Source organism: Numenius arquata, chromosome 13 (genome assembly GCF_964106895.1).
Source record: "Numenius arquata chromosome 13, bNumArq3.hap1.1, whole genome shotgun sequence".
In the NCBI taxonomy this organism is placed as follows: Eukaryota; Metazoa; Chordata; class Aves; order Charadriiformes; family Scolopacidae; genus Numenius; species Numenius arquata.
In genome coordinates this window covers 18,493,476-18,515,242 of record NC_133588.1, presented here as the reverse complement: position 1 = coordinate 18,515,242, position 21,767 = coordinate 18,493,476, and the positions used below count along the sequence as shown (strand labels likewise).

Below are 21,767 nucleotides of genomic sequence, written 5' to 3'. Positions count from 1 at the left end.
GAACTAGTGAGCTGTGTATCTGTGGCTGGAGTTATAGAATGTGATGTAGGTTCAAGCTTTTCCCTATATTCACATTTTGTCTGCTACAAATACTATGTGTAAGATCTCCTTATTTCTCATTTAAAAAATCATTCTGTTTTAAAGAAGATGGTAGCATATATTTATACATACACCTGTGTGAATGTAGTATTGAGTGTTTTATTAGTATCTTGCAGAGGAGTAAAGTGTGTTACACTGAGGGCTGAAACAAATATTGTAGGGACCTTGTAAAAATTGGCTGTTCTGTAAAGATTGAAGGAGAATATATATTGGAAACCCCAGGGATAAGTCAAAGTGGGCTTTATGATGGATTGTTAGCTGCTGGAGGTGTAGACCTTCATTCAGGTTTCACTGTATTATGCAATTTCTGCTTCAAATAATAATTCTGAATTTTTAGGAATTACTTTAGTGTTTTAGGAATTATTAGAAAGTAAGAAATCAATATAATTCTGGTCATTTAAATCCCAGGGAAAGTAGGAATCAATTGTTATATTATCAAAAGTATCTGAATATGTTTTTATTGGTTTATGGCATTTATCATCACCAGCACAAAGCCAGCAGAATTGGCAATCAGTGCTGCTTTGACGACTCGACGCTCAGAGGGAGGTAGAAGGGCTACTTCAAGGGTCTAAATCGAAAATGTAGGTCCTTGGAGTTCGGTCAGGCACTGCTCCTGCCTAGAAAAACATAGGTGGTTATTCTCAGCACGAAAATCTGTTGGTCATGAAAAGGCCTTTTTCCAGGCATGTGTTGAAATATTCCATTCTTGATAAGCAAGTATCTTGGTATCTATCTTATATCTAAACCTATGGATTAACAGCTTATATCTAAGGCTTATATATAAGCTCCAAAGAGGGCTTAGACATAAATTAGGTATTTTATTATATATTACCTTGCATCTTGGGCTAAATCCATTTGGAAGGATCATGAGAAAATATGTTTCTCTATCTTTCAGCTTCCAAATGAGTGCTCTGACGAGCAAGTCAGGAGATCTCGCAAGGTGCAGTTACATGTAACAAAACACCTATATGCTCATTACTCAGTATTTCATAATTATTAATATATTTAAATCTTACTATCTTGACATTTTCCAAGGCAGCCCTAGTTGAGTTTTGCTTAAGAAAAAAAAAAATCACTGCACCTTAAAGAACTGTCAATCCTCTCCATTTTATTTTCTTTCAGGAATTAAGCTGGGAAGCTGCAGAGCATTAAAGGGATGTGCTTAATGTGTGGTGGCATCCTATGTGCAGGACATTTTATCTGAAACTTTCCAGCAGCCCCAAACTTGTTGACTTCCAAGGTGGAAGGGGTAGATTCTTGGATACTCCTGTGCCTACAAAATAACCAAAAATGAAGGAGGACAATTGTTTACACGCCGCTCTCATCTGCCTGGGCATGCTGTGCTACAGCCATGCCGTAACTACAGAGAAACTGAACCACGCGAGGCCATCGCTTCATGGGCACCACGAAAAAGGAAAAGAAGGACAAGTTCTGCATCGCTCCAAAAGAGGCTGGGTGTGGAATCAGTTCTTTGTTATAGAAGAGTACACGGGACCAGATCCTGTGCTCGTAGGAAGGGTAAGAAAGAATTTCTTTTTCATTCATCAGTTAGTATTATTATTTTGTGACTTGCTTTTTTTCTTGCCGTTACTTCTCTGTTGTATTAGCTGCTCCTTGAGCAGCTACTTACTCACCTAGAATTAATCGTTTTATTGAAGCTCAATTAAGGTGCTAAGCAAAATACTACCTAGGTGAAGACAGATTTTTCCATTGACCTCAGCAGTTGTTGAACGAAGGTGTACACGCACAACAGCAAGAACCACAGCAACGACTTGAGCAGCAATATGTCTCAAGAATATGTGGTGTCATTCTTGGGTCTTTAAAAATAGTAATTAAAAATGTAATGCTTAACCAAGCAGCTCAGTAAAAGCGTACAGTTCAACAGGTATCTCCTCATCCTTTTGGTTTCAAGTTATAATGTGAGGGTTATTTTACAGAGGAAGATACGTAAATGTTTGCACATGTGTATGTACACACATCCCTGACTGATATTTTTATTCTGTTACTGTCTGACACTAACAGAATATAAATACATAAATAAAACAGTATATTTGCCACTTTATAAACGGTCAGCGGAACTGTGTTGACTTAACCCCAGCACAGCAGAGTGAAGAACAGGATCAATGACAGCGAATGCCATTCCGGCTATGTTGGTTTAAAAGTTGGTTAGTATTGTGCAATTTGTAGATGTCAATATAAAATCAAGAAATCTGTAATTTGGCTCAATGTTTCTCTCATACATCAAACTGAAGTGTGCCCTGGCTGTGAAAGTAAGAATGCTTACTAAGCATTTGTTACTTTTATATTAAAGAGGTTGTAATTAAAAACTAGTTGGCAGTCACTGATTGGCTCATTCGTTACATCCCATCTGTCACTTCACAGCTTTTTACATGCAACCTAGTGGAGTATGAATAGTACGAAGCACACAAAATCTTGGTAAAAATCGCTCTGCCTTCCAACTTCATTTGTATAAAGAACCTGTTATAACTATCTTCTCGTATTCATAAACACATACGTGAAACCTGTACCATCTTGTTAAGTTGCGTCTGTTTCTCATTTTGTAGCTTCATTCAGATATTGATTCTGGAGATGGAAACATTAAATACATTCTCTCAGGTGAAGGAGCAGGAATCATTTTTGTTATTGATGACAAATCAGGGAACATCCACGCAACAAAGACACTGGACCGGGAAGAGAGAGCTCAGTACACTCTCACGGCACAAGCTGTCGACAGGAACACTAACAGACCTTTGGAACCACCTTCTGAATTCATTGTTAAAGTCCAAGATATAAATGACAATCCGCCCGAGTTTCTTCATGAAAACTACCACGCCAATGTGCCAGAGAGATCAAATGTAGGTGAGTACTCATAAATGCACTTCGGTTCCCGGCCTTATGGAAGATGTTGCTTTGTCAGCACGTGCTGGCTTTGTTTAATTCCTATCATCTAGAATTTGGGGAAGTAAAATGTACTTCGTGCTCAGCCATTGACTCAGTCAATTTATCTGATTTGCTGACCAAATCAAACCCCGCACAGCTACTCACCGTCATGGTTGAAGTGTCTGTAGATGGTTCCTAGAACAGGACTATTTCCTCCTAGGAGGAATGTGAGGGTCCCCTGGAATTTATGGAGTGTGAATCCTCCGGGGTAAACATCAATATTATTCCTTTGGCAGAGCTGTGTAATAAAGCTAAGGAGTTACTGGCTCGCTATCTATTCCATTTTCATGTCCTGTTTGAGCTTGTGTCTATCTCAGAGATTTTCTACTGCAATGATTTCTCTGAAACTTCCTGAGGAAAACGTAAAAGAAAACTCTATTGTGTGGCTGTCTAACAACAAAAGCAATATAACGCTTAAACTACTGAGGAAGAAAAGCATAATGGTACACAGCGACTGCTGACTTTTATATCTTCACTCTTTAGAACATTAATCCACATCACAGCTGGTGACAAATCTTTTTGGATCGTATGAGTCTATTCTGTCATATATAAATCGCCAAGTAAATTTTTTCATGTACCAAACCTGGAAATTAAAAAAAAGTTAAGAAATAGTTAGGCCGTGTGACTGAAAGCATCTCTGCGTGGTTCTTACAGACATGTTTGCTTCTGACTGTATTCCTTCTGTGTTTGCTTTCCATTTTTAGGTACATCAGTTATTCAGGTAACAGCTTCAGACGCTGATGATCCTACCTATGGGAACAGTGCCAAATTGGTTTACAGTATTCTTGAAGGTCAGCCGTACTTCTCGGTGGAAGCTCAAACAGGTATTATTGAGCAGTTTATTTGAGTAGGACCTCATAACTGGAATACATTAAAATGAAGAGCTAAATCTGTTGACTGATGCTTTTGAGCAAAGCTTCCTTCTTTCTCTCGTGATTCCAGCTAAGCACTTTCGCAGGTCGGTCCCCTGGCATTTGGCAGAGCTTCTGGGTACACGCTGGAAAGATTATACTATTTCTTTTGTGGTATGGTGTGGTAGAAGTGGCAGTTTCTGTGCTGAACTGTCATTCTCCAGGGTTGTTCCATGTTCAACGGTGTTGAATATCTGGGGTACTTCCCTTGCACAGCATGATGCGCGGTGTAGGGAAAAGAGAATCTGCACCATCACTGCAAATACTGCTGTATTTTAATGCAAACTAAAAATGCAGTATCCAATTTTTCACAAAAATTACTGTGTGACATATTTTCCTTGTATTTGTAGGAATTATCCGAACTGCCCTTCCGAATATGGACAGAGAAGCTAAGGAAGAGTATCACGTTGTAATACAGGCGAAAGATATGGGAGGACACATGGGAGGCCTCTCAGGGACAACCAAAGTGACGATTACACTTACAGATGTCAATGACAACCCACCAAAGTTCCCACAAAGTAAGTAACCATAAAATCCTTACTCACATTTACTATTAGTACCCGTATTTATACAGTATCAGGCATATTCAAAGCTTCAAAAAGCAGTAACTGATGGATTATCACAGCACACGTGTGAATAGAGAAGTATTATTTACACTTTTTTGCTAGTAGCGTATAGAGCTGAAGTATCTGGATTATTTGCTTTGTGTTGCAAAATGGGACTTTTTAAGGTCAAGATTAGATTACAAAGATTCCTAACCATACACTTAATTTTTGAAACTACTAGAGCATGTTACATTAGAAATATACCTGTGGTATGATCGGGAGACATAGTCTGGACTTCTCTGTCGATGGAGAAAGAAGCCCCACTTCTTGAGGGCTCTCTTGTGTGTTAAACCAAATCAGGCAAAAATACGAGGAAATGTACCTTCCCTGCAGCAGTGCTGGGATAAGCTGCTTTGCTTCCTCCTCGTAATGACAGTGTGGATGTAAAAGACACTTTAAAAAAAGCAAATGGTATTTACTACTCTGCTCAGACCACAACAACTTTAAGAAATCATTGTGGGGAAATAGGAGGAGGTTAAAACAAAAGTCCCGCCGTGGATTGTGTAGGAGCAGGTTGTTCTGTGTGGGCAGTTGCAGTGTGCTGTAGTCACGCAGCGGGTGGGCAGCAGAGAGCTCCCCACTTAGATGGACGGTGTTTGAGAGAAGTCTCCCAGTGGCCTCCTGTCGTGCCTTTCAGAACTCCAAGCTCATAGCTGTTCGCAAGCACAGTTCTGAGAGTCATTTTCAATGAACAAATCCACTTTGGTTTTTGATAAAGATGGACAAAGGAAAGGAGATCTACTTTACGTTCTTACAGCTGTTTCTCAGGCTTGAGGTCTCTTGCTTTTCCTGGCTTTTGATGGAAGTGTTGCAGTCAATTAACAGCTCCTGACTATGCCCTTCCAAGTCTTTGAAAGACCTTCAAGTGCATGAGCATCATTTTTTATTTCACGTAGCCGTTCATTTTAAGTGTTGATGCTTCATCCTTTACTTCTAGAAACACTCTCAGTGAATGGTGAACGGCCCCCAGGATAAAAGCTAAGACTGGACATTGCTCAAGACTTATCTTTACCGTGGCAATACAAACCAAATTTAGTACAATTACATTTTTAAATCGATGGTTGAAGTGATTACTGGTGGTCAAATAAAGTAATTTTTTATACCTGTGCTATTTGCTTTTCACATATAAAATTAATCAGGGCTGACATTAACAGATTCGGTCTTCACAGTTGGGTGGAAGTACATTAATGGATCCACACATCTGTTCTGCATCTCATCTCTGCATGGGTTTGGGTTTGTTTTGGAGAGCAGTGTATGCACCATCCCAGCCCACCCAGTTTCTCCTCTGAGCCGCCGATAGGACACTGATACCTCCTGGACATGACCATCTCTCTATCAGCTCTTCTTCCAATGTCACAGCTTCCCAGTCCCTCGTGCAAGAGCTTAAATGATATACCCAGTCCCTAAATGTAAAAATGTCAGCATTTTCTTCCATTCTAATAGGAAGTATCGAATCCTAGAAATGTCAGGTTTTAGATACCTTACAAACACACTTTTTCACTTTTTTTTCCCAGATCATAATCTGGGACCCCAGTACATGGTATTTTGTTAAGTAACTTCATCACACAATGGATTTTCTTCTACGAAGTCAAGCCATTTAACCGAGTGTTTTGGGAGAATATTTAAAGTTATCAGAAATGCCAAATAGCAGTTACTCCACTTAATCATTCACACCCAACGTAGAACCTTAATTTGCAATGCTTTTTAACTCAAGACCAGGACTTGACCTGTTTATATAAACATCCAAGTGATTGACTTTTTATTCTTCTTTTCCTTTTTTTTTTTTTTTTGTTCATTGCTCAAACCCTTAGTGAGTTATGTGCTTAAATTCTGGGTGCTTTGTGACTGGAGTTAATGACCTATTTCAATGACATGTGCCAATTGTTTCCATGGGTAATGAGCCAAGTCCCCTCCTGGTGTAAGTCTCCTGATGTTCCTAGGGTGCTCATGGAGCAGCAAAGAGTGATTATGGAGGGGGAGATAAATTAGATTATTTTATTTGTTCATGCTTTTTTTTTCCCCCTAATTTATTAATGCTGATAAAGTGGCAGAAAATGCTGACACAGACTTTGTACATTTAGGATCAGGTTATGTTGTCTGAACTCTGGAATGGGTTGGGAAGCTCCTGGAATCAGGACCTTCAGTGCTGCCTGAAGGACAACTGCTGGGGAGAGAGGTTTATCCAGGAGCGGTATTGCTCTCCTCTGTGTCCCTGACTGCGCAAGGAAAAACCTGTGGCAACACATCTGTGGGATGTTTGGGGATGGTTTTCCTTTTGGGGTTTTGGGGAGGGAAAGCTGGTTTTTTGTTCCGTATGGAAACCTATACAAATTGGTATTTTCTGGCATGTTAAATTTTCATAACCATTGCTACCATAGGTTCACGCTCCAAATTAAAGCCATAGAAAGCCACAGATCTGTTCTTTAGCCAGCACAGCAGAAAGGTCTTATCCAATTCGTTGTATGTAATTGTGGCTCCTGAATGAATGGGCAGAAATGCTTCTGGACTCTGTGGAGTTGAAGGTCATACCATGAGTCATGTGAAGGAGAATTTTCCTTCCATTTTTGTAATAACATTTCTGATACGGATGATAACCTTGATGTCACAACAATTTCTGCATTCTGAATGACTGGTTGTCTCTTTAACCCTGCCCTGAACAGAGATTCACAGCTGTCGTGTAAAGCATCGGCGAGGAGGTAATTTTGTATAGATTAGCGATGTGTTTTTAAGATTTCACAGATGACTTGCTTCTCGGAGCTCTTCATAACACCACATTCCTTCGGGGGGGTTGAAAATGCAAAAAAATTACTGTGTTTATTTGGAACTTACAAGTTAAATGAGTAAATATACAACTGGAGAGCAGACTGTGTACTTAAGGCAAATGCCTTTTGTTCTTCCTCCAGGTGTGTACCAGATGTCCGTGTCGGAAGCGGCTGTCCCGGGAGAGGAAGTAGGAAGAGTGAAGGCCAAAGATCCAGACATTGGGGAAAATGGCTTAGTCGCTTACAGCATCATCGATGGAGATGGCGTGGATATGTTTGAAATTACAACAGATTATGAGACTCAGGAAGGCGTTGTAAAGCTTAAGAAGGTGAGTAACACCTACTAAGGTGCGGTATCCTTTGCTGCTGACAGAATATTTGGTAATAATGGATTACCATCTAAGCTAAAGTATCAGTAAATGCAATTTCACTTACTTTGTTTCTAAAGCTGTGATTAACTCTTAATATTCCATTTCCCCATTAGCTGAATTGAAATGGAAGAAAATAACCAAGAAGAATTACATAAATACTGTACAGTGGATTAATTGCACAAACTAAATGAATTCATTATAAAAAGTCACGGTAAAATACAATGCCATCAGCTTCATTGTTAATGAAGTTTTGCCTAGTGCTGATAAGTAGCAGACATTCACTGTTGCTTTATGTTCGGTGTGAGCAGCCTCATGCCCTATAGTTTGAATTCTTCAGCTCTGCATTGTCCACAGTATTGTTCCGAAGGAGTCACAGGCTATGCAAAAAGCAGCAAAAACACTGAGGTGATTTCATATGCAATCTGTCAGTGTGATCTTTAAAAGTGTTGTTAAATTAATTTCAAATTACAAAGTATAAATCATAAATCTTTCTCATTATTTGACCGTCATTACTTTGCCCTTTGTATCTTTATAGCTATTCATCTCTCTTGGAGATAATCAAAACTCAAAGAAAAAGGCCTGGGCAAGTTAAATTCAGAGTTAGCCCTGCCCTGCACATCGGGGCGGTCAAAACTATGCTGTGGGTCAATTACTGTGTCTGTTCTAGAGGTGGGAGTGTATTTTTGTATATTTTTAAAACGTGGGTGAACTGTCACACCGTTACCATGCTTTGTGAATTGTGGTTGGCACCTGTTTCTTGGATATTTAGAGGCACGGTCATCGTGAGGCACCAATAGTGCAACGCCGCAGCCATTCCACATCGATGACAACGCAGATATGCTGTGACTTTGATCGGGCTCCCAAAAGGACTTTTACCCCATGGGGCCATTATTTCACCTGCCCTTTGTAAAGTGCTTTGAGATCTATGGATGTAGAGAGCTGCAGAAATGACAGCACTGCAAACCATCTTCGTATTTCCCCTACTACTTAAATGATTTAACTTCTCTTTGTCCTATCTCATGGTGCCCCCAGTAGCAATTCCAGGCACATCCACACCTCTCTAGGAATGCCTGCCGGCTTGGGATAAACAAAGCCTGGCATTTTGTGGAACTCTTTTCCTGTCCATCACCCTTTTGTGCTACCTGGAAGGCCGCATGAAGAAAAGGTTAATTTTCCCAGTAAAGATGATTTTCTCAGTGATACAGCCAGCAAAGAGCAAGGCAAGGACTCTGTCGTGATATTTTGAGTGCCTTCCAGTGCTGCTCCATACATAGAATGTAGCTCCTTCCCTTCGAGTCTTTATGTTTTTAAATACACACATTTCAGTCCAAGCTTCTTGAGAGATGCTCACATTTGTTTTATGTCATCGAATACTAGGGGACTGCTTGCTGCTTTGAACGCTCTGGTTTTCCTAACTGTGGAACGCATTGTCTTCTTGTTTCTCACAGCTCCTAGATTTTGAAACCAAAAAGTCCTACAGTCTGAAGGTAGAGGCAGCCAATGTACATATTGATCCTAAGTTCATCAGCAACGGGCCGTTCAAGGACACGGTGACAGTGAAGATATCAGTGGAAGATGCTGATGAGCCACCTGTATTTTTAAAGCCAAGTTATATTTTTGAAGTACAAGAGAATGCAGCATCTGGCACTGTGGTTGGGAAAGTACATGCCAAAGACCCTGATGCTGCAAACAGCGCTATAAGGTACGCTTCGTTAGAGCAGGCTGCTTCTTCCTAAGCGTTAGCTTTTAGAGTTGTTACGCAAGTTATTAAAATAACATCATAGATCTAGCGTAGTAATATTCTGAATTCACCCAGAATATTAACAACTTTAAGCATACAGCGTTGGTTTTATGTCTTGTTCCATAAGCTACCGGTTTCTCAAAGCCTGTATCACCAAGAAAGCAAACCATGGCTACGTCTACCTAAAATATACTTAAGAACGTCTGTGTTAGACTCTATTCTACATCGTATTTTTCTATGAAATATCCTATGCTGTTATCACAGCATGTTTTTTCTCAAAAGATAGAAGCCTACGCAGTAGATCTTGGAGCCATGCTGTAAATCAGAGAGTATGCTGGGCAATTGTTAAGCATTAATTGCTAACGACAAGCACATACACGCACCTACTTTCTGCAGTTACGTGGGGCAGACTACTGTTCGTTTATTTTTGTTTGTCATGTTTTCAGTTTAAATTAAATTATGAACCTGTATTTTGTGGTATAGTTGACATTTTAAAGAACTACAAAAATGGTGATTTGTATAATGCTGTACAAATGTATAGATAATGGATAATATTTAATAATCTGGTATGATCAATCGACATTCTGAGTAATCCGAAGATCAGAAGGCTTACAAGATCTTCATTAGTATGAAACAGAAGAAAATAAAACTATCTCAGTAGATACTCTTATCATGTTTTATAAGAGAAGAAGATATGTTGAGAAAAATATTTTGGGCCTTTATAGAGACTTCAAAGAACAATAATTTTTCACTTAGTAGAAAGTTTTTGACGTAGTGTTTTTTCCAAAAGTAGAAACCAACTGGCTGAATCTCCTTTTAAAAGAACTGCATATCATCCCTTTGGCAATGATGTTAAGGGTAACAGTAAGTGTACTGCTTACGTTTATTTAAAAATATTAACGAGACAGGTCAAATTTGGGTACATGGAAGTACTAAGGCCTTCTTTTGTCTAATTACTGACTTTCAATCTTCTTTAGATATTCAATTGATCGTCACACTGACCTTGAAAGATATTTTATGATTAATGCAGAAGATGGCAATATCAAGACAATAAAAGCTTTGGATAGGGAAGAAATTGCTTGGCATAATATCTCTGTCTTTGCAGTTGAAGTCCGTAAGTATTTCACTGTGATATTTTATAATCAGTGGTATAAACTCTGTAGCCTCCTAATTGTCTCCGTTTGATAAGCTACAGTAAATCCTAATGGAAATACTTTAGCTTTACCTGGATACAGCTGGGATTTTGTTTGTTTTGAGGGGTTTTCCTGCTTCTGGTCCATTTTGGTTTTCCTTACTCCCATAGACAAACAACACCAGGAAGCCAAAGTTCCAGTTGCAATTAAGGTCGTTGACGTCAATGACAACGCTCCCAAATTCGCAGCAGCCTACGAAGCCTTTGTCTGTGAGAACGCTCGAAGCAACCAGGTACCTCTGTGCCCACCACCTTCCTTTCTTCGGGGTGTTACACCGCTTTTGTGTTGGCAGCTCAAATGAGTGGTAGTAAACAAATGTTTATTTTGAAATTTTAGCCAAAATGCCTGGAGCACACAGGAAGGTGCTTTCCTGTTTTTATTTTATTTTGAATTGCTATCAGCGGTTATAGATACAGTGCTTTGTGCACTGAATAAGACCCTGGGTATCCACCACCACATGGGCAACGAAGCTGTTTGGGAGCAGCTTTCCCGTGTAGAAGCCTGTTTTGGATATTCAGCATCTTACTGGAAGAATCACAGTACAGTGCTTGGAGGGTTTAGCCTAAAGATTTGCCCCTGAGCCATCTGTGAGGAAGAGGGGGTTAGTATCATATAAATTATCTGCACTTTGGGAGTTAGCGTAGCGTTTGGGGAAGGACATTGTGCCAACTCCCTCTGAGCTGCTGAATTTTCTGCATAATTTTATTTAGTCTACCAAGTTATCATTAGCACATATTTTTATATAGGTATGTATATATTGGTGTACGCTTTTCCATCTATAATTCTGTGTGGGTTAAACGTACTAACAAATAAAGATGGCCTGTTCTAGCTTTGAGTCTGCTTTGTGTTTACAGTTGCATGTATCTGTTGAGGTATTTGGGGGGGGTTCTGCTATTTCAAATTTCTTTGTATTCAAGGGATTTCTCAGAATGTTGTTTAGATGTGATGTAACCAGAGAAGGACCTGTTTGTTTACAGAGTACTTTTCTCTTACAGCAATTTATTACAATTAGTGCTGATGACAAGGATGACTCCGCCAACGGACCAAGATTTATCTTCAGTTTACCACCTGAAATTATTCATAATCCAAATTTTACTCTCAGAGACAACAGAGGTTTGTGTGAAGATTCCCTCTATAATAGTGTCCAAAGAAATGACAGAGGAAAACTAATGGCCAACATAATGTCATGCAACAGCATTTTCATTAACTTGGACAGAGTGTCTGTTTTCCAGAGATTTAGGAGAGGAAAGCAGAAAAAATGCAGCTTGAAATACAGGGATGTTCTTGAAATAACATAATGTTTGTTAACTCACTTTAATTTTCTTGAATATATATTTTAAATTACATAATAATACCCTACGTGAAAAATCCACTGCCATTTTATCTCCCAGGAAGAGGGAAAATGCACTAAACGTTGACTAAATGCAATTGGCAGATCTCCTTGATTTAGAGAAAACTTACTTGCTAAGCAAAAATTAGCCGAGGCAGGAAAATTGTTAGGTTGCTTGTATTTGTTCACCTTTCTGTGCTTACTGTTTTTTAAATTATGGATCGCAAGAGACATGGACTAGATTCCTAATGGGATAAAATCACTGCCGCACACACATTTTGTGTGGAATTTCTGTTTGTGACACACACCCGGATTGAGTGTATCTCAGGATATGGGTGTCCTGATCCCTTTGCCAATTTTCTGCCAAAAAAGACAGATTCAGTGTTTATAATCAATGTGATATTCTCGTTCAACGTTCATTTGTTATTTTCCTGCAGAGGGAGAAAACTGCTTGAGCCTCTAAGAAATTGGTTTTAATTAGCAAGTTTTAATGTGTGAAGGAAAACTTGAATGTTTTCTTTAATGCAGGACTCTGTCGAACTGGTTTAAGTAATGAATCCAAGGGATTTCTTCCAGACTGCCAGACGTACAAAAGGCAACGTAATTCAGATATGTGATTTCAGTAACAACTTCTTGCTCTGGAGTGTTATGCTGTGGTATGCTTTATATCTCTGCCACACCTGAAGTGAGGGTAATTAGCATCAGAGTTCCCGAACAAAATTTCTGTTATTCTTGAAGGATCAAAGTAATACCGTTGCCTGGTGCTTGACACTTGTACGTACATAAGCAATTCATAAAGGACCCAGTGGAGGGGGGGTATATTTATTCTCTTTAAAGTAGTAAAACACATTGTTTTAAAAATTGATGAATATATTTTTAGAGAGAAGTAAATAAAACCGTAGTTTCTGCTTGAGACCCTGAGGCCAGGTTTCTCTTTAAAAGATATTTTATGGTCAAACTGAAAAATGGATTAGATTTTCTAATCTAACAGAGGAAGCGTAGGTCAGAATTGAGATGCTGTGATACAGCTGCAGGGAAATGGTATTATGGTTCCTGACTCCAGCCAATTCCATTAATCCTTCATTTCCATATGCAGCAAGTTAATTCTTTTTTTTAATGACAAATATACCCAGATAAAAATGTTTTGTAATGGAAATTATGATGTCGGTTGGACGTAGTGACTGTACCTGACAACATTGCAAAAGGTTATTTCAACAAGACAGTATTTAAGGATTTAGTTGTCCCATATAATTTCGTGTTTAGGAAATGAATAGTGTCATGAAATCCAACAGTTTCCATCCTGTCTTTCCCTCATATTTGGACAATCCTCAGTGCAGTGATGTTAATGCAGTTAATTTAACTATCTCTGTGTTTGTTCTAATTATAGTATTAGTTTAGTTATAAGTTATAGTAGAGAGCAAAGTAAAAAAGTTAAAATTATATGTACTTCAAAAAAAAAATTCTCAGAGCGAGTGTGTTACCATTTGCAAGTCAAATAATTTACACGATCATTTAAAATTTCTTTTTTTCTGTTGTAAATCTGAGTAGTCTATATACCATGCCACCGCTTTCAGAGGGAATTGCTACTTTTAAAGAAAAATGGCTTTATTAACTGTGGAGAACAGTTAATGAAAACTGCAATGTTTGGGTCTATTACAGAACTTTAAAGTGAATACAGTCCTATAATTATCATTTAATAGAGTTTCTTCCTACCAACTCCTAAAAGTAATCACATACTGCAGTAATCCAAAAAAACGTAATCACATTCTACATCCTATTAATAGCCTACTGTGTTACCAAGTTTTTCAGCTGAGACTATCTTCCATAGAAAACATGAGATAATGGCTTATCACATGCTGGGATAAAACACTGAATTACTTTTGCGCTGTTTACTTACATTATACCACGTAAATAAACAGCACTGCGTTTGCCCAGGCTCTGCTCAGCTTTACTCCCGCTGAAGTCAGAGCTTCAAAAAGAGCAGTAGAGGCTCACGACGCTTCCCAGCGGAGAGACGGGCTTTTAGCAAATGTGGGGGTTTTTTCCTGCTTTTAATCCTAAATGAAATGCTCTTGCCTTGGGCTCGCTGGCCGCGGGTGGAGGCCTGGCACGTGCCCAACGCCGCCGGAAGGGCTGGGGCTGCCTGGCTTTTACCCTGCGCACCCCGATGGCAAAAGCGAGGTGTAGCGATGCTCTCAGATACACAAATCAGTGCTGTACAAAGACTGGAATTCAATTTGTGAACCCACTAAAATCAGTGACTAAAATCCACTTTTTTTAATAGAAATGTGTCCTCTGGCTCTCGGTTTCAGACTTTCTAATGAAGAAAATTTGAATCATAGGAACAATAAAGTTACGGGATTTTTTCATGGGTTATTGCCAGTGCCCGGTAATGATTTTAGACAACTGGACCCCTGAAATTGTTTAGGTTTCTCGCTGAATCAGCACTCACATTCTGATAAAGAATCATGAAATGGTTTGGGTTGGAAGGGACCTCAAAGATCATCTAGTTCCAACCCCCCCAATGGGCGTGGACACCTTCCACAGGCTACAGTCAGCTGCTTTAGTCGAGAATCCTCATCACACAATATCCATGTTAACAAGCCCCCAAAATCTAAGCTGCATTTGCCTGTATGTAGAAGAAAAATTGGAAAAGCATCAGTAAAACCACCAGAATAAAAGATGAAAATCAAAGGTCAGGAAGATCACTCTAAAGATCACCATAAACTAATTGTGAAGATTTCACGGAGGCTATAGGTAATCTCCACTTTTGGATATTGGATATCCCAGACAATAAGAGCTGGAAAAACGAGAGCGTGTGTATTTTTCTGGGCGGTGTTGAGATGGCTATTTTCTTCCTTCTGTCTTGTGTTAACCCCCATTGTGTCCGTTAAGACCGTCAGTCGAGTAGCCCCCGTATGTGTTAAGTGATAGTTTTAAGCCGGTATTGACATTTAACTTCTGTTTCTTGGCTTAAAAAATGCCATTATACCTGGATTATAGTTATACTCCTGGGATTTGGGAATAATGAAAAAGCAAGGATGAGAATATTAGCTAGGATTATATGTTATCTTTTATCTAGATAAGAGTTTTTTTCCTCTTATGGATATTATATTTCTTCTAAATACAAGAAATGAACATAAACAGGAAAAAAAAAGTTTAAAAAAATGACCTTTGAGGTTGATATGTGATAGTCCTTTTTCAAACTTTAGCCAGGCATGTAGATTGGATTTGTCTTTTAACAACAAAAATATTAAACTAGAAATCACTTCAAGTTATACCAGATAAATCAACCGTTGGATGAAATTCAGCCTTAGTGTAATGTAATTGACTGCAGTGGAATTGGCCAGTCAGTATAACAACTGAATAATTTGCTGTCCTTATGTTATTTCTACTTAGGAACAGTATCTAAGCTGCCAAAATTCAAGAAAAATACAATGTAAAACAATATAATATAACAAAAAACGTGTAGCCAACAGACTAAATATACCAATATATAATATTGCCTGTGTTTCCTTCCATATCGCCCTTGCAGCCTCTAGGCAGTTGTAGCTCAGCCCACTATTAATGTTCATATTTTTTGCCACAAGAATAATGTGTCCTATTGTGATCTTTCATTTACCAGAGCACATCCTTGTTCTTATATTGAGGAAATGAATTATTAAATGCATTTTAGAGAACCCTGTGGAATAGTTTTACTCTATATCAGTACATATTAGTTCAAGTATTAGTTGATAGGTTAATAGATACTAGATGTTACATTTCTATTTATACCAAATTGTTACAAGCCCATTAATTTAGAGTCCTAAAATCAGATTCCTATCACACAGACACTGATGTCACTAAGGTCCTTTAAAAAACTGTGCTACAAAGCCTAGCTGGGCAAATGTGGCATGTAAACATTTAGGAGGTTAGAAGGACTCTGAAAAGAGACAAAGGGCACCTCCAAAAACCACAAGCAATAAATAATCAGATCTTTATCAGCTTCTCTGTCCTTAGCAAATATGAGCATCACGTAAAGGAGAAGTTAACAAGCTGTTTTCTATCCAGACGTTCTTTTTGTGAGACTTCAGTGTCAGAAGGACTACAGTTGTGTCACGCCGAGGTGACCATGCTGGGCATCAGGTGTGGTGGGCCTAGCAGGAGAGGCGTATATGTGGGAAGATGAATTCATTTGGCAACTAAGATCTGTTTTTATCACACACAGATCCTATCTAAGACAGTCCTAACAAAAATTCCATCCGTTCTGGTGTGACCTGCAGAAGTTCCTGGTGGGAGAGCCAGGGCCCTAGTGCAGACATCCTTCTCATCCCATGAATTGACCTGTGCCCACCAAAACTGGGGGCAGTTTCAGACCTTGTCCTACATCAGGGGTACTGCCTGCACGGGTGGTTAACGTAAGGCGAGAATACTTCTCTTTTGGTATAATTTATTCACAAACTTTCATGGAAATAGCAGTGATTAGATCATTAACAGAGGTTTTATGATTTGCATTATTAAATGCTGGAATTTATGCTGACTCTTAACAGGAAGATGATTAATTGTCTGCAGTGCCCCGAGGCAATAGTCACATGGGTACCCTTGGAGGTGAACAGCCCTCCCTTAGTAGATAAAAGAACCATTCATTTTTTTCCCTTTCCACTATATAATGAAAAATAAAAGAAAAGGTTGCGTGAAGTAAATTCTCATCCCAAACTAGCTTTTGAAGGTCTGAAAAACCATGGATACGATTGTTTCATTTTATTTACTTCAGGACGTGTATGATTTTATAAACTTTGGTTCAATCTGCGAATTGAGGAACAAGGAGCGCAAGAAACGCACGCTGTTGGTGTTTCCTCACCTTTCTCCGACGTGGCCAGGAGCGGGAAGCACTGTCCATCTCGTCCCACCATTTCATGTCACACACTTCCCTTCCGAACGCCTTTGTGGCAGGAGGTGTGAAGGACTATCCAAAATGACCTTCTGTGCCGAGAAGGCAACTGTGGTTCCACCCTCTGCACCAGGAGGCCCACGGCTGACAACTGCTCAGAGAGAACAATGGAAAATAGCGTTAGAACAATGCTTTTAACTCTTCCTCACGGCCACGTAATTCCAAACGTGCCCAGACATACTGTGCACGTGTGGGCAAGCTTTCTGATTTCTGGTTTGGGGGAGTTTGGGTGGAAAAACAGGTTTTGATAAAATACTTTGGTATTGGTACAAATAATGCTAAAGCATCTGAAAATTCAGAGCCACTGTAGCAAGATGCATTTTTTCAATATTTACTAAGAGGATGACTTCGTGGAAAAAAATAACTATGAGTATCTCTCTTGTTTAAACAGATAACACAGCGAGCGTTCTTGTTAGACGTGAAGGATTTAGTCGCCAAAAGCAAGATTTATACCTTCTTCCTATTGTCATAAGCGACGGTGGCCTCCCCCCTATGAGCAGCACCAACACCCTCACCATTCGGGTCTGCGGCTGCGACAGCAACGGCTCCTTGCTCTCCTGCAACGCCGAGGCTTACGTCCTCAACGCTGGGCTAAGCACCGGAGCTTTAGTGGCCATTCTTGCTTGCATTGTGATTCTGTTAGGTAAAAAACAAAAGTTATTTGCTTATTGCTCTTTACTTGTTTGTGTTAAAAAACTAACCTTGCCTTCAGCTCCAAGGTGGAAAAATTAATCTTTAATTTCTTAGCTTTTATTTTCATAGGAGGTACTAATTTGCCTGGCTGGAATGCAATATGTGATAACACCAATAATACTAATAGCAATATTATTATTAACACCAATAATAGCAAACAGCAAGTCTAGGTGTGCGCAGAGAACGTCCTTTTGTGGCCTCGTATCAGTTAATCGGGGGGCACTGTTTAAAGGAGGTCACGACACACAGTTTTAGGTTTTGTGATCTCCCCTGGATGACAGGTTCCTTATTGAGGTCAGCCGGGATTCATGGCTCCTGCCAGCTCTTTCCCTCGGACTCCTCTTGCAGTGAAGACAAATGAATGGCTACGAAGACCTGCTTTTAAGACAGTGCTATAAATTCAAAAATATTTATATAAAATGTTTTAATTTGCCCCTAGTAATTGATAGTCTTTCTTTCTTTATGTATTTTAAAGTTACTTTATAGAACTTTGAAGTAAGAAAGACGACAAAGGCATGTGTTTTGAGGTGTTGATTAAAAAAAAATCCATTTTCATGGGAATGAGAGATGGAATTAGATTTCAGCTTTGGGCACACCGGAGAGAGAGTAAAGACTCCTCTTTGTTGTGCTGCAGACATACGTGTGATTGCGCTGCTCAAAGGCAGGGCCACAGCCTTCATGCAGCACTGGGGGCCCACAACTGAATTAGTCTTGCAGTAATGAGCAATTAGTAGGAGCGGTGGCATTCAGCCCAAAGAGAAAACCTGGAACCAGTATGTTCGGTTCCATGTACAAACATCAGTGCTTTTCCCCAGCTAGGTACGCTAAAAATGCAGATGTTAGCAAAAATGAACTGCAGCACAAAAGCTGAGGTTTCGGTGAATACAGTAATCTATTTATAAAGCAGCTACTGTTTGAGAGTGCTAACTTGCTTTTTTTCTCTTTAGTCATTGTAGTGTTGTTTGTAACGCTGAAAAGGCAGAAAAAAGAACCTCTGATTGTTTTTGAAGAAGAAGACGTCCGAGAGAACATTATTACTTATGATGATGAAGGTGGAGGAGAGGAAGATACCGAAGCTTTTGACATAGCCACTCTGCAGAACCCCGATGGCATCAATGGGTTTATTCCTCGTAAAGACATAAAACCCGAGTACCAGTATATGCCAAGACCAGGGCTCCGGCCAGCTCCTAATAGCGTTGATGTTGATGATTTCATCAACACGAGAATACAAGAGGCTGATAACGATCCGACGGCTCCTCCTTATGACTCTATCCAGATCTATGGCTACGAAGGGAGAGGCTCAGTGGCTGGTTCACTTAGCTCCTTAGAGTCAGCGACCACAGATTCTGATTTGGACTACGACTATCTACAAAACTGGGGACCTCGATTTAAGAAACTTGCAGACTTGTATGGCTCCAAAGACACTTTCGATGACGATTCTTAACAATAAAGTTTAAGATTTGGCCTTAAGAACTGTGTCCGATGTTCTGAAGAATCCAGAAGAAATGTAAGCAGGTATTTTTTTAAAAATCAAGAAAAAATCTCATTTAAACATTTAAGTTTGACAGAGAGGATTCCTTTGATAAAAAAGGACATAAAAGTGGTAAATACTGTGAAGTACCTTTTCCTACAAAAGGCAAATATGGAAGTTGGCTGCCAACTTCACTAGAGGAAAAAACCCACTTAAGAAATACAAAATATTTAAATGAAGGAAAATGCTAAAAGTGAACCTACAAATAAGGGAAATCTTTTACGTATTATGAACATCTACATCTTTTATGTCAAAGAAGCTTCCACAAATTAGAAAAGATAACAGTTCTGAGCTGTAATTTCGCCTTAAACTATGGACACTCTATATGGTAGTGCATTTTTAAACTTGAAATATATAATATTCAGCCAGCTTAAACCCATATGATGTATGTACAGTACAATGTACAATTATTATGTCTCTTGAGCATCAAACTTGTTACTGCTGATTCTTGTAAATCTTTTTGCTTATACTTTCATCTTGAACTAATACGTGCCAGATATAAAAACTCTGTCTTGTTGCAGTGGGAGGCGCCCTATTTCTATGTCATTTTTAATGTATCTATTTGTACAATTTTAAAATTCTTATTTTAGTATACATACAAATATCAGTATTCTGACATGTAAGAAATGTTACAGCATCACACTTATATTTTATGAACATTGTACTGTTGCTTTAATATGTGCTTCAATATAAGAAGCAGACTTTGAAATAAACTGATTCTTTTTTAATTCTTGTTCTGGTTATTAAGCATATAAGGAAAAACATAGTGTTTCTAATGTCCCATTTATAGTTCTGACTAATTTACTACAATTGTGACCTTTTAATAGCCTTATTTATTATGTGTTTGTAGTTGGTTTGTTGCCTTGTTAAGTGATTATTTAAAAATCAAGTACATTTTACAAATGTTTTTTAGATTAAAAAAAAATGTAACGTCTGGTGAACATTTTGTACCCTCTCTATCTACAGCTTGTGGCTGCTCCCAGAACACAGTAATAATCTCCATATAATACTACTGTGTCTTCTGGATTAAATTAAGTGTAATACTTTTCAATATTTCCCATGTAATATGCATTTATCTTATATCTTAGAAATTCCAGAGGTTTCAGAAATGACTTTATAAGTGGACAGGAGTACTCTGTGCTTACAATTTACTCCAGGCTTGTGAATTTCCGTATCTGTGCTAAGCTTCTGCGGGTTCTAGAGACTTAAATCTGACCCAGTTTAGCTGTAAGTTCCCTAAAGACTGTTCTACCTGACAATTACCTTACCTGAGTAGTAATTAAGATTCTGGCACTTACTTTTTTTTTTTCCTTTTGCTTTTTTTTTCCCGTTTACTGCAGTAGAATAGCATCGTCTACTGATAGGAAGACATTTTAATTTGTGATGACAGAAATACAGAGTGCTTTCAGAGTTGTCCTTTGTAATGTATGTTTTTAATCGGAAAATGATCTATAACTTTTTTTATATTGGTTCAGAATGAGCAAGGGATTGGAACATGTTCCGCGCATCAACATTTTCAGCATCTGTGTACAGCTGTACTTCTGCTAAATTTAATATAGTTTGCTGTTTAGGGTCAGAGATCAGCAGCTGCAATATGGGAAGAGGCAATAAATAGAAATGATATACATTTTTCTACTGTTCATTTTACAGACCCTGTCCTTCATTTGCAGTCAGGTTCCAAACTGCTTGATCCGAGAGGAAATCTGATTTGTTGGTGTATTGCTTTTCTGAAGACCCCCCATATATGTAGTTAGATTAAAATTTAACTCGTTAAAATTATGAATGATGTTTCAACTCTATATTCATAACATATTCACTTGTCCCATTATATCCCTATGTTTTATAAGGCAGAGTTTGCTAAATCAGCAGATTTGCTCTACAATGTTTATTGTAATATTTCACTTTATTATAGCTGTATGCATTCTATATAATTCTATAGTTTATTATTAACTTGGTTCAAATTTCTTTGGTGGTTGATTTTTCTCTGTTTATAATCCAAAGAATATTTTGCTAGATTTGCACATTTCTCCATTATAAATTTAAATAAACATTAAAAAATGAAATGAGTATCAATTTACAAATTAACAAATGGAAATAAAGTAAAAAAAAAAAAAAGTCATTTGTAGGACTCCATCCTCATTGATGCTATCGGTTTATTTCAGTATTGAGCAAGCTTTAGAGTTAATAACTGCATTTTCTACATTTTTATGTTTAATTTTTAAGAAGGACATTGTCAACTACATTTTTTAATAGTTTTAAATGCTTTTAGTCTCTATTGTTTGTAGCACTCTCGTAGATGCTTGGAAATAAATTTTCTTTCCCTGCTGGTTTTGTCCTTTTTCATGTGATTATTTTTCCCGTTTCCCAGTGACTGTGCACTTACACTAGCGCTTTATTGAGTTAGTCTGGCTAATCTCAGCCAGCGCTACCTCTGACAGGCTGGGATTTATACTCGTTGCGTACCACCCGCAGCACCCCCGCCCAACAGCGTGTTTTGGCACGGCAACAGGACGTGTATTCGTGTTAAGATTTCAGGAGTCGTGGGTTTATAACCCGGGAGTGTTAAAACCAGCCCAGCGCCGCCGTGCGGGGTAAGTCCCCGACACCCAGTGGAGACGGCTGGGCTGGGGTTGGAGTTTGTCGCGTTGTTCCCCAGGATCT

The 21,767-nt window shown here is 38.7% G+C and overlaps 1 protein-coding gene across 3 annotated transcripts; it reads left to right on the top strand.

The window, feature by feature from the left end:
- Positions 1 to 1,389: 1,389 nt before the first annotated feature.
- CDH11 (cadherin 11) lies at positions 1,390 to 19,832 on the top strand. 3 transcript variants are annotated; one of them, XM_074157974.1, is made up of 11 exons: positions 1,390 to 1,617; positions 2,664 to 2,958; positions 3,744 to 3,863; positions 4,301 to 4,468; positions 7,459 to 7,646; positions 9,137 to 9,390; positions 10,407 to 10,543; positions 10,733 to 10,854; positions 11,618 to 11,735; positions 17,274 to 17,525; positions 18,523 to 19,832. In XM_074157974.1, exons 1-11 carry the CDS (start codon positions 1,390 to 1,392, stop codon positions 19,017 to 19,019), a joined length of 2,379 nt encoding a protein of 792 aa, XP_074014075.1. In that variant the 3' UTR covers positions 19,020 to 19,832. The 3 variants fall into 3 exon arrangements, with proteins under 3 accessions (XP_074014075.1, XP_074014074.1, XP_074014076.1); XM_074157973.1 differs by having other exon boundaries at positions 17,274 to 17,520; positions 18,497 to 19,825; XM_074157975.1 differs by lacking the exons at positions 1,390 to 1,617; positions 2,664 to 2,958; positions 3,744 to 3,863 and adding an exon at positions 10,665 to 10,678 and having other exon boundaries at positions 4,327 to 4,468; positions 10,407 to 10,547; positions 10,751 to 10,854; positions 18,523 to 19,825.
- Positions 19,833 to 21,767: the final 1,935 nt, after the last annotated feature.

What these genes read in the sequence shown, in the direction of transcription:
- CDH11 (XM_074157973.1), top strand. Translation starts at nt 1,390, where the DNA reads ATGAAGGAGGACAATTGTTTACACGCCGCTCTCATCTGCCTGGGCATG. An exon ending in CCCACCAAAGTTCCCACAAA is followed by an intron (nt 4,469 to 7,458) that starts GTAAGTAACCAT and finishes TTCTTCCTCCAG; the next exon opens with GTGTGTACCAGATGTCCGTG. An exon ending in TACTCTCAGAGACAACAGAG is followed by an intron (nt 11,736 to 17,273) that starts GTTTGTGTGAAG and finishes TTGTTTAAACAG; the next exon opens with ATAACACAGCGAGCGTTCTT.